The sequence below is a fragment of the Paroedura picta genome, chromosome 9 (assembly GCF_049243985.1).
Source record: "Paroedura picta isolate Pp20150507F chromosome 9, Ppicta_v3.0, whole genome shotgun sequence".
Taxonomy (NCBI): Eukaryota; Metazoa; Chordata; class Lepidosauria; order Squamata; family Gekkonidae; genus Paroedura; species Paroedura picta.
Window position 1 is genome coordinate 22,726,512 of NC_135377.1, and position 12,861 is coordinate 22,739,372.

The following is a 12,861-nucleotide window of genomic DNA, read 5'->3' on the forward strand; positions in this document are numbered from 1 at the left end:
TAGGGAACTTGTTCGCGCCTGGTTTTAAGAGTGGCGAAAGGAGACGTGTAAAGGAAGGGTTAAAAAAACATAGCTAAGTGGAGTGCGTTTGGGTCGTTGAGCATGCGCAGTACATCGGGCGGTCGCCTGGAAAGAGTGTTGGGCAAGGGTTTGGCGTCGGCTGCGCATGAGCCTTTGGGTTAGGATTGGATGGCGCAGCCGTCGCCCCTGTGTGGCGGGACGGTTGAGTTGGAATGTGAGTGCGGTCGGGAGGGAGAGAGGACCGTTCGTGGGCATTTTTACAGCCGTTTTTACCTTGCGAGGATATAACATGGCTCAGCTGCTGGGCTTGCCAACTCCAGGTTGGGGAAATCCTGGAGAGCTGTAGGAGGGAGGGGGTCTCAGGAGGGGTATAATGCCATAGAATCAAGCAGGTGTTTCCCAAACAAGAGACTCTATCCAGGAGGACTGATCTGTGTGGGCTGGAGAGTTGTTGTTGTTTGAGAAGTTTGTAATACTAGGCTGGAGGTACTTCGGTTTCTCAAAAGGATTGCCATTTATGCACATTTAGAATGAGATGCAAGGTGCAATTGTTCCTTAGGGACTCTGAAAACGTCACCACAATGGTGCCCTCTCAGCATTCGCCTGGCTTTGCACAAGCCTCTTCTCTCTGACTGCAGTGAGGATTCTACTGGAAGGATGGGTCAAATATACCTAAATTAGTACCATTGATATTGTGTATTTGCATGCGAGACTAAACAAGGTAAACAAATGTATCTCCCTGTGGGTATTCTAAAATGGCAACAGTGTGGTGCCTTTTATCTTGTTATTTCTGTAGGGTGCTTTAACCTGAAAAGAGCTCTTGCACAACAAATGGCTATGGGTTTGTCCAACGGCAGATTGTTAATCTGGTGCCCAGGCATTTGACATATTTCCTGTCTGCAATAGATTGGTCCATTCAGCAATTCCCTAAAAGCTAAAGGACTGCGTGAACAAATAATAGCGGTTCAGTACTTTAATGGAAAGTTGTCAGTAATAGAAATCACATGAAGCTGCCTTATACCAATCAGACCTATCAAGGTCAGTATTATTTTCTCTGATGATTAGCATTGACCTCCCCAGGGTCTCAGGCAGAGACCTGCTGCCTGTTCCTTTTAACTGGAGAGGTCAGGGATTGAATTTGGGACCTTTTGCATACCAAGCATATGCTCTATTACTGAGTCACAGTGACTTGAGGTACATACTTATTAAGGAACAGTGCAGTACTAAACAGAGTTACATACTTATAAGCCTCCTGCCTCCAGTGTACTCTGTTTAGGATTGCACTGGTGATGTCTAGTCAGCATTCTCAGATTGTTAATTTAAAGATTAGCCACATCTGGTATGCATGATGCAAAAATCCATTTTCTATATTGCTGTAGCAGTTTCTTCCTCTGTCTTTCTCTCCCAGCTTTAGATAACGTGTAGTGCCATTCTAAGCAGCATTATAGATGTCTATGGCCTTGGAAGGGTGTAACTGTTTAGGATGGCACTGTTGGCGTTCTTGTCAGGCAGCACCACTATTGGCAAAATTGTGGACCAGCCACAGCAAGCAATACATGTATTCTGTCTGACTTTGCTGACTAGCATATGTTTATGTTTTAACTGTTGCAGGAAGCATTGCAAAGAAAAAATAAATCATAGTGCCTTCTACCTTTGCTTGGTGGCTTAATGGGAGGTGTAGCCAAGTGCACGAATTATGGGAAATAATTAAGATTGGCTTCTATTGCAAGTTTCTTTGTTACTGTATTTCAGACCATCAGCTGAATGGAACATGAGGCGTTCAGCAGCTCCAAGTCAACTGCTGGGGAATTCAACCAAAAAACCAAGATTTATGCCTCCAGGGAAAGCCAGTGCAGTTTATTTGAAGAAAGAGCCTGACTGCTCGGACCTAGAAATTAAAACAGCTAAGGTTGTACTAAAAGGAAATAAAAAGGTACATGGATGTGATTAAATTTAATGTCAATAATGCATGAACTGAATTTTGAATAGGCCGAATTCTCTTTGCTTCTTTTGTGTATTTCTCACTGAGGTGGCAAACCTATGTCTGAGCCACTCTTCAGACTGCAGGTGAGGACTTGCACAAAGGACCTCTGTAATTGAATGGTTTTCCATACAAAAAATATCTTCCATGTAAACCCCTAGATGTCAATAAGACAGGATCTTTTCCCTGATATACTAGATTTCTATGTGAAAGGGTTTTTTTCTTCCAATGTAGGGGCAATCAGTGATGTTTACACCCACCTGCAGTCTAAGTAGTACAGCTCAGGTGAAGGTTTGCTACCTTGATCAGAACTAAGCCATAGATGTAGTTATAGTTTGCCTCACTACATATACCCCGGTTTTAAAAGGAGTAAATGCAACATAGTTATCTCACTTCTTGGGGTCCTTGAGTTACTGTTGCTTTTCTATTTTATAGCACTTGTAATATCATATTACAAGTGAAACTCAAATACTTTGGCCACCTCATGAGATGAAACTCAAATACTTTGGCCCCCTCATGAGAAGGAAGGACTCCCTGGAGAAGAGCCTAATGCTGGGAGCGATTGAGGGCAAAAGAAGAAGGGGACGACAGAGAATGAGGTGCCTGGATGGAGTCACTGAAGCAATTGATGCGAGCTTAAATGGACTCCAGGGAATGGTAGAGGACAGGAAGGCCTGGAGGATCATTGTCCATGGGGTCGCGATGGGTCGGACACGACTTAGCAACTAACAACAATATCATATTAAAGACAAAGTCCCATTGAGTTCTAGGCAGTTTACCCTCAAGTAAGAATGAATAAGATTGCAGCAATTCTATGCATATCTACCCCATTGTTTGCAGTATTTGGTTTCAAGTAGATATGCTCAGGCTGTTTTTGTACATTCTCATGAATTTTTCAAGCAAGTAACTTATGCTTTATACTGAGGTGATAACTAGTGATAACTAATCCATGGCAGTATTATTTTCCTTGTGATTGTGATATTAACACTAGCGGATTGGAAACAATGACGGATCAGAAATTCACTCTAGCATTTTAACTAATTGGAATGTTCAAATGTACTGCGGTTTAATATACTTGCCATAAGTCTCTAAAAAGATGTGAAGACCTCTCAGTGTCTTTAAAACTCTAAGGAGTGATAGGTTAGTCCAGCCTTTCTCTACGTTTTTTACTGTTAGGAAACCCCAGAAGTGGCTCAATCTTGCAGAGTATGGTTGGGAAGCATAGCTGTGTACATGCCCACTCAGGGCTCTTTCCCTTCCCTTCTCCTCCAGGCCTATCATTGCCCATTTTTGGTGTGTGTGTGTGTGTGTGTGGACATGACCATATATGGTCATATCACCCAATAAATGTGTAAAGGTAAAGGTATCCCCTGTGCAAGCACTGGGTCATGTCTGACCCTTGGGGTGACGCCCTCCAGCGTTTTCATGGCAGACTCAATACGAGGTGGTTTGCCAGTGCCTTCCCCAGTCATTACCGTTTTACCCCCCGCAAGCTGGGTACTCATTTTACCGACCTCAGGATGGAAGGCTGAGTCAACCTTGAGCCGGCTGCTGGGACTGAACTCCCAGCCTCATGGGCAGAGCTTTCGGACTGCATGTCTGCTGCCTTACCACTCTGCACCACAAGAGGCTCTAATAAATTTGTAACACATTTTAAAATACCTTACGCATCAATTAACTCCCACTAATTCAGGAAACCCTTCCAGGGCCACCAAGAAACCTGAGGGCTTCACAAAAGCCTGGGTTAGGCATTAAAAGGGCACAACCACTAGTCATGTGAACATTGTCCTCTTCAAGAATCTAATCTCAGAAAGCATTCCAGTATGTGCTTTTATAAAAGCCATTTCTCCAAGTCTTGAGAATGACAAATTAGAATGACTTAGAATGACAAATTTTTGCTGCCCAGGCAATTGGAAAGTTAAGGGTTCAGGCAAGAGTTCTGCTGAACGCTTCCTGCTCCTCTTCATTAGAGACATCTCTCCCTCTTCAGGACCTCTTTTTTGTAGCATGCATTCATGACTTTCCCCCCAGCTTTTATTTATATTTCAATAAAGAATGTAAAGGCTATCATGTGAGGGGAAAAAAATCCAGGATTTCTGATTTATTGTAGGGGGATGACAAACAGCTGAAAGACTCATCTACAAACACTTCTACTGTTTGTGGCTTTAGTTCTACAAAAGCTCGGAAATCTGACAGAGATGGAGAAAACTGGCATTTGGGCACAGGAGTGGAATCTTTATATAGAACAAAAACCGGTAAGAAAGCATGTTTGAAAGCTATCCTGATCTACCGTAAAGCAGAATTGTTTTTGAATTCACTTCTTGGTAAACTGCTGGGATGCTGAGTTCAGGACAGATCGATTGATGGAGGTATTCCATGTGGAAGTAAGGTAAACTTGGCAATGAACATAGAGAAACAAGTAGCCTTTCAAAGTTAATATAATTGTTGGCTGCCGTTCTCTCTAACTGTATCCAAAGTGTCTTACAATGGGCCTGTTAGTGAAGGCTACGGACTAAGAAAACAGGAAGAGTCCTGCTGGATCAGACCAGTGGTCTGGATCCGATCTACCATCCAATTTTAAACAGTGGCCAACTAATTGTCCTGGAGGGCCCATAAATGTAGCATAAAGGACAATGCTTTCCACTGCTGCTTTCCACCACAGGTGTTCAGATGTCGGCTGATGTTTCCTTAACTCACCATGGCTAGTAGCCATTAAAGAGCAAAGGACCCTTTGGTTCATGCTCAACAGTTTGCACTTCCTAGCCACACCCAAGATATATTCCTGAGGCAAGAAGAGCAACCCAGAGTACAGCTAAAATGTTGCATGTATCAGCAGTATTCCTCTTAGTCTGCCTTCCTCATCCCAGGGGACCACAGAGTCATTGGATACATAGTTAAAGCCATGAGCCTGAAAGCCATGGTGAGAGAACTGGGGTGTTTGAAAACAGGCTACTGTGGTGGCTGAAAGTCCATTCTATCAATAGAATGGACTTTCAGCCACCACAGTAAAACTAAATCCAAGAAAAGAGAGATCTAGTAATCCGGCCACCTTAATCCACAATTGTAACCTTGCATGTGGAATACAGCTGCGCATTGTGCTGCCCTTGAAGACAACCTGGAAACCGTAGCTGTCTCAGAATGCAGCCCAGTTGTTGTCAGGGCTAGCTAATCAGAACATATCTTTGCTATCTTAAATCAGCTATATTGGCTGTCCCTCAGTTTCCAAGTCCAACTCAGGGTTATGCAGGTCTTGACCTTTAAAGCCATTTATGGCCTATGACCCATATATCTAAAGGACTATCTTGTCCCATATGACTTCTTGCACCAGCTGTGGTTCTCAGACTGCCACTTAATGGCACTTTTTCCACTCATGGTAGCCTGTGTAGTGTCAACCAGAGCCTGTGCCTTTTCTGTTGTAGTTCCTGCTTTTTAGAACAGGCTGCCTAAAGAAAATTAGAGGTAGGGAATGTAGAAATTTTCAGGATGCACTACAAGTCTATTTGTAGGGTTGCCAACCTCCAGGTGGGCCTGGAAGCCTCCCAGAATTTTGACCGATCTCTACAGGGAGCAGTTCTGCTGGTGAAAATGGCTGATTTGGAACTATGACATCATATTGTGCACTCAAACCCCGCCCTCCCAGGATTCACTGGCAAAACTTCAGGAATTTCCTTACCTGGATCTGACAACCTTAGCTATTTGCCAGGGCTTTTGGGGGGCTAGAAATTGCAGTCTCTTTCAGAGGGTGTTATTCAGGGGGTTTCAGGGTACATTGAAGTTGTTCTTCTGTGTCAAAGAGATCACAGAATTGAGCTAAGTACTTAGTTTTGTTTGGCAGTTTAAGATATTTAAAAAAGAGACAAAATGTTTAGACAGAATCAGTGTAAGTGGAAACACCAGCCCCAGAAAATAATTTACAGCACTGTCTTAGGTGGCATTGTATCTTTTAAAGCCTGCTGCTTCCAGTGGACTTTAGAAGGGTGTACCTCTGCTTAGGGTGGCATGGTTCAAATCAAATTTATTTACTACAGCCAGATAAAACAGATAGCAAAAAACACTAGGAACCGATACAAAAATTGCATGAAGGGTGGCATGGTTAATTCTGGGTTGCCTCTGATATGTCACAAAATGTTAAGCATGATCTTGAGAAGGAAAAAAAGCAGCTGGGCATCTATGAGAGGTGCTTTCTCAATGGTGGGTGGTTGTGCTCTCTCATTGACGCAGCAAATGTACCATTGAGTTTTGTGACAATGAGACAAGTTTTGTTATTATAAGTGGCTGGGCTTTAGAGCAGGAAGAAAACAAGCCTAAAACTGTCTGCTCAGAAAATCCCATTTTATCTAGTGGGCATACTCTCAGGACAGTGTTCTAAGGGTTGCATCTTAAGTCACACAGCTGATTAGAGGAAAAGCAACTCTTTATTTTTGAGGTCCATTTGTAAATGTGCATGTGCAATCATTAGTATTATTTGCTGTCAGTTTGCAGCTGACTTATGATGACTGTGTGTGGTTTGCCAGGGCTGACTCTGCTTAGCTCCCAAGATCTGATGAGATTGGGTTAGCCTGGACTATCCATATCAGGGCATGTACAAATAACCTTTAACTCCTTCAGATAGTGAAAAGCAGGGTATAAAAACAATCTCTTCTTAGTTATGTATAAAAATATTCTCCAGATAGAAACTGTGGTGTCGTTGCTAGCACAGACATTTTTGTGTTGCCAGCTCTATGTTCAACACAGTCCCACAGTCTTGACTTAGTTTTATAGGCGAGACATCTTTTCCCTTCATAGATACTCATACAAGACTAGCCAGGTCAAAACTGGATGTTCACAGTCAGTTAAAGAGAGCTTAATGTCAATTAACCATTCTTAGGAAGCAAAATGTCTGATACATATAAATGATATAAACATATATAATTTTTTATATATATAAAAAAGAGGAATACTGGAAAAAATTCTTGATGTTGAATAAGGGCTTTTGGAAACACAGCTGAGATGCAGCTTTTTGTTTATTGGCAGACACAGAAATCTTGTTTTTTGGATTATACTACATCATGTTCTGTTGAGTGCTTTCCATGTCCCCCATAGAAGTCTTGCTCATCTTTTACTATACTCCTTAAAATGGAGGGGTGTGTGTGTTGTGCCTCTTTTATGCTTGGCATGAACTCTGAACTTGAGAAATGGTATTTTGTTGAAGTACACTTGACAAATGGTATTTTGTTGGATTTTGCATGCAAATCAGGTCTGATGATTACTTGATTAAACATGTTTAGCTGGAATATTAGCACATGCCTAACATTCCATGTAGTTATTACATCAGCTGGCGTCTCTGTTGACATATAGTGGCTGGTACACCTGCACAGTCTGTAAAAATGAAATATTCTAGTTATGTCTAACATATATAGTGTATTTCTTTAAATGCATAGAGCATATAGAGTACTAACAACAACAATCTTTATTAATGATCATTTAGACCACAATACAAACTGTAGTATAATGCTGTGTCACCATGTGGGAGATAAAATATATAGTGTGTGTATGTATATACACACATACACATATTGATAAGAATAACAAAATATTAAATGACCAGCTAGCACAGTCCGCAGGCCTGCAAAATGGAGCTTTTCCACCAGATATTTGGTTGAGGTTAATCGAAACCAGCAACATCTTCTGGGCCCCCAGAACCCTAGTCCCATTCATATATGCCTATTAAAAACATCAAGGGACAATCCTGCATTGATCGATCTGTGGGGTTTCAGTGACAGTTGATACGTTAATGTTCAGTCATTGCTGCTGTTACTGTTAGTATTGGTTGTTACTGTTATGATTCGTATCACCACTACTACTGTCTCTATTGAATTTATGTTGTTCCTGTTCATAAATTGTTGTGCCAGTTCTGTAAACTGTTCTGAGCCGCAAGGGAAGGGCGGTATGTACATATAATAAATATTTTTTTAAATTTAGGAATTTTCTATAAACGTTTCTTATCTGTTGTCTATTTAGAAATTTGAAATGTTTTTACATCCCCAGATTTTCATGTGATTAAGCATAAAATTACCAACAGAAGTATACATAAATAACATGATGCAGATATATCTTTCTTGAGATTTTAGAAATTAAATGAAGAGCCCTATGTTCATTGGTTTTGTATGTAGTTTGTGCTAAGTTGTCTAGAGGTAATAAAATGTGATTTATTAAGCAAGTAAAGAAATCTGAAAGGCTATTTTACAGACACTGAGCCAGTTATAATGGAATGTTATCTGTGTTAACAAGCATATGAGGTAGGCTCAGCCAAAAGGCAGTGGTTTTATCCACTGACCATCATGGACAGGGTGTCTCATGTCCAATCACAATAATCTCTCAGTTGTTGGACCGTCCTCAAAAAGCTTGTTTGCTTGTTTTGTTAAACAGTCAACATTTTGCACTTACAGAATGATTTGATTTTGTATTGCAATAGCAGATGGTCTCCGATTGAATGATAAGAAAAGCCTGTATATTCAGGTGACCAGATGTCCTCTTTTTTCATGTCTGTCCTAATTTTGAGCTCTTCTTTTAAAAAGGATGAAAATGTCCTCTGTTTGGGTTGACATGTTAAGAATATTCCTAGTTAGTGACAATGACCACAGCTTAAATATTAGTGGTGTTTAAAAATAAGATTTGTCATAGCAATCACTTGTTTGAAGTAGTAAGTGGGGAAATATGTCCTTTTATGCTTTTCCAAATACGGTAACGCTGAGAGCGAATCAAGATTCTCTCTTGATTGCACGTTGCCTTTGCATCTTGGAGCTGTTTCTCAGCCTAATTGCGATAACAATAGGTGTAGTAAACTGAATAGATTGTAGCAGGGTTCAGCTCCCTGAAGTAGTAGACTATTGGGCGGGGTGAGGACGGTTTTCTGTTTCCTGCTCTTTTGTTCACGTGCTCCTTTGAGAGGCTGCCTCTTTAAAAAGTGTGTGCGTGCCAGAAGCCGAAGCACACTGCAAAGTGCTGGGGAAGCTTAGCTTTGCTGCGAAGCCTGAGCCTGAGTGAAACCTAACTAGCTAGGCGATATGCAATTCCTGATTGACAGCAAGACTAGCATTATGCAAATACTGCCAGAGAACAGCAGCGAGGGAACAGTGATCTGGGGCTCTGTCAGGGATCTCTCTACACACGCGCCCGCTCCTAAACCCCCCCTTAGGTTTTTTCCCTCTTCTTATCTCCCTTTTCCCTGTCACGGTCTGGTTTAACAATCAGTCTCCCCCCACGCACATACACCAGTGTGCAAAGTTGTGGCTTTCCTGGATGTCAATAAATCCAGGTCTCTGTGCAGTTTCAGTTTCTGTCAGCTCTAGAGATGTGCGTGAGCTTGTTAACTCAGGATGAATTGGGTAATATTTAGCAGGGTAATGCGCTAATCTTTAAACCTTTATGTTTTCAATCCAGCGTATAGATGGGTCTCTTGACACAAAGCGGAGTGTGTGTTTTGCCCGCTCCTTCCCGTCTCCTTGAGTCTGAAGCCTTATGTAGGTCAGGCTTGGCTTAAGCAGATTTCCTGAACCTGCGTCAGCTTAAGCTGAAGGAATTTTAATAAACCCTCCCTTGTAGGCGTGGGCCTAAATGAGACAAGCCTAGTTAAGCCTGATCTTTTTTCTGTTGTGAAAAAGAGCCGAGCAGAGCTGGGATCTGCCTGGTGCTTTCGGCACTGCTTCTTCAGGCTGGAGGGAAGGATGGTTGGGAAGGCCAGATCCTCGAATTTCACCTTGTCGGAAAAGCTTGATTTGCTGAAACTTGTCAAGCCGTATGTAAAAATTCTCGAACAGCACACCAACAAGCACTCAGTCATAGTGGAAAAAAACAAGTGCTGGGATATCATTGCTGATAGCTACAATGCCATCGGAGTAGACCGCCCTCCTCGCACGGCGCAGGGCCTGCGCACGCTATACAAGCGGCTCAAGGAATATGCCAAGCAGGAGCTCCTGCAGCAGAAGGAGACCCATTCCGACTACAAGAGCTACATCTCTGAACCGACCAAGAAAGTTGTGGAGATGATCCCCCAGATCTCCAGCGTGTGCTTGAGAGAGAGGAACAGTCTGCCATGGTAAGCTCCCATTTTGCATTGCGCCCAAAGGGCAGCTGTAGCGCCTCCTGCCTTCTCTGCCGGTCTCTCTGATGAGCTTTGGCAAACTAAAAAATAATGCAATTCTGGCTGACGGATGTGCTTTTGGAAATCATTTTGTTATTGTTTTTAAATGACCTGTGCCCAACTTTCAGATGTATTTCAGAGACCTCATTGTCAGACCCTTGGCAAGTGAGGGTTAAGAAAGAATCCAAGTGAAATAGGAGCTCCAACTTTTACCCCTCCCCTTTTAATAGGCATAGCATTCGAGCACTGACCAAGCGACAGGCTGTTCTACATTTAAGGTAGCACTGCAGTCATGTCCCCGCATACGGAAGCAGCTGCCTGTTTTGGATAAAATCTATGTAAAGTCGAGGCGGGAGAACAAAGAAGCGTCTTTGTACAGCGTGACCCGTTGAGGATTATGATAATCTCCCTATGTGGAATACAGTTTAATCGATCTTCGGCTTTTAGATGATTTTTGCTACCATTTAACTGTGCAAAATGGGGTGTTTTAAGAATTAATTCTTTTAACATTCCTGGCAACCCAAATGCAAATAATGTTAATTTTAAATTGTAAATAGGAATGTGTGCAATGCACCCGGGGGAGAAAGGTTGTAGAGAGGCAGATTGGAACAATACAGTCACACGAACCCTTCTTAAAACAGGCATTTTGTGATTAATCAAATTGGCGCCTATCTAGATTTGAGCCAGACACAGAAGAGGCAGGCTGTTTTTAAGCTTCCTTGCAGGGCCTTTGCTAACACTGTCTGCTTCCCCCCACACACATGCATGCTGACTTCATCATTGCCCCAAAGCTTCCCAGGCCAGGTGTTTTCTTTGTCTGGGTATAAATATTTTAAAAGCTAAGGGAGAAAATGAACAGCCCCTGTCCTTGTTTTTTCTTACCATAAGCATTTGAATGCATGTAACTTGGCATGCAAAACAATATGTTAATATGAGTTTCCGGGAAGCTTGAAACTGGATGCAGGCTGGTCATCCGCTGATTTTGCAGTCACTCTGGTTGCATTGATCAGTAAAAATTGTTTAAATTTCACTGTGCCAGATATTTTAAAAACAGCATGTGGTGTTAGGCCTGTGATACAATCATTCTGCATCAGCAATTATAATAAATTATTTTAAAAAGGCGTTTTAATACCACAGTAGCATTGTTGAAGGTGATTTCTGCAGTATTGATCCAAGTGACAATTGAAAATGCTATTATGATGCTAACTTTGGATGGTCAATATTCTTGAAGACCCCTTGAGCTGATACAACAGGTATCTGGTTGTGATAGTTTTGTACTGGGAGAAGCAGGACTATAAGTCATAATATTACCTGTGACAAATTGTTGATTGCACTTGCAATTCTATGAAAATCTAAAAGTGTAACAAGACTTGCTATGGGTCTGAGTAATGCTGTTGAATTCAGGACCCCCAATTAGGATGGTTCCCCCCTTCCCCATTACTTAATTTGACTAACTACTGGAGATAGGCCGTCCTGTGCTACAATGCTTAGGCTGCATTTAAACACCAAGAACAGTTTATTGTTTGTTTTGGCAGGAGAGAGCCAGAAACATACCAGGTTTTCACACTGTTTTGCCCATCCTGCTCTTCTCGCTCATTACAGTGAGACCAAAGACTTCCCAGTCTAGAACTAACCATGGTTTGTTGTGTGATCCAAATGAAGAAGAGTTGGTTTATATATGCTGCTTTCCTCTACCAGGAGGAGTCTCAAAGCGGCTTACAATCACTTTCCGTTTCTTCTCCCCACAACAGACACCCTGTTAGATAGGTAAGGCTGAGAGAGCCCTGATATTACTGCTCGGTCAGAACAGCTTTACCAGTGCTGTGACGAGCACAAGGTCACCCACCTGGCTGTGTGTGGAGGAGAGGGGAACCAACCCGGCTCACCAGATTACAAGTCAGCACTCCCAACCTCTACACCAAGCTGGCTCTTTGCTTAAACAAAGTATGAGTTTAGAGAATTCTAAACTAGGACAAGATACAGTCATGCACAACTGTAGTTTGCTGCCATGTTTGCATGTGCCCTGCTTTCCTCTCATTCTCTGGGTTAGGGAGTCTCAAATTTCAATCATGTTCTTCAAAGGGGCCTTTGTTGGACATAAAGGGGCTCTCATTGGACATTATGATGAACTGGAGCTTGTATCAAGCTCCACTTGTTAGAGTGAGGACTTGGAATCATCATGGGGCTTATGTCAGCAAGCTCTGGTTATACCCTATTAGAATTAAGTAGTGCCTTGTGACCATGTAACGATATAAAACAAGCCATTAAAAAGATGCATTTTATCTTGGTGCTGAAAAGCAAGCATCATAGGAACATAGAGTTGGAACAAGTCACACAGACCTTCTAGTCTAGCCCTGTTCTCAATGCAGGATCAGCCTAAAGCATCCATGATAAGTATTTGTCCAGCTGCTGCTTAAAGATCACCAATGAAGTAGGCATCAGGCGAATCTCAAAGGTGGGTGGGCATTCCTGAGGTGAGGTGCCGGCACATATCAAGTCTTGTCCATAGTCACAGCCCACCTTGCCTCTGAAGGCAGGGACACAGAGAATAGGGCTTGAGAAGTAACTCTGAGCTGGTGGGTATAGCAAAGACTGTGGTGACCCACAGCTTTGAATTCATGATTTCTATTGAAAGCCCCCATTTGAGGAATGGGAACATAGTCTGGATAGTGATAGAGAACCTGTCCCCCACCCCACCACTGTTACCTGTGCAAAGCTCTGTTCAGCACAAGGCATC

General features: G+C 42.3%; 1 protein-coding gene across 5 annotated transcripts in view; it reads left to right on the forward strand.

The window, feature by feature from the left end:
* The first annotated feature begins 3 nt into the window (after window positions 1-3).
* Window positions 4-12,861, forward strand: part of RAD54B (RAD54 homolog B) — a 46,640-nt gene continuing 33,782 nt past the window's right edge. The window contains exons 1-4 of one of the 5 annotated variants that reach the window (XM_077351883.1): window positions 4-235; window positions 818-1,059; window positions 1,774-1,954; window positions 4,113-4,257. In XM_077351883.1, coding sequence (XP_077207998.1) covers window positions 1,793-1,954; window positions 4,113-4,257 — 307 coding nt within the window. In that variant the 5' untranslated portion in view covers window positions 4-235; window positions 818-1,059; window positions 1,774-1,792. Of the gene's footprint in view, window positions 236-261; window positions 743-817; window positions 1,060-1,773; window positions 1,955-4,112; window positions 4,258-12,861 lie in introns of those variants that run through there. The other 4 variants (XM_077351884.1, XM_077351882.1, XM_077351880.1 and 1 more) reach the window with 4 other exon arrangements.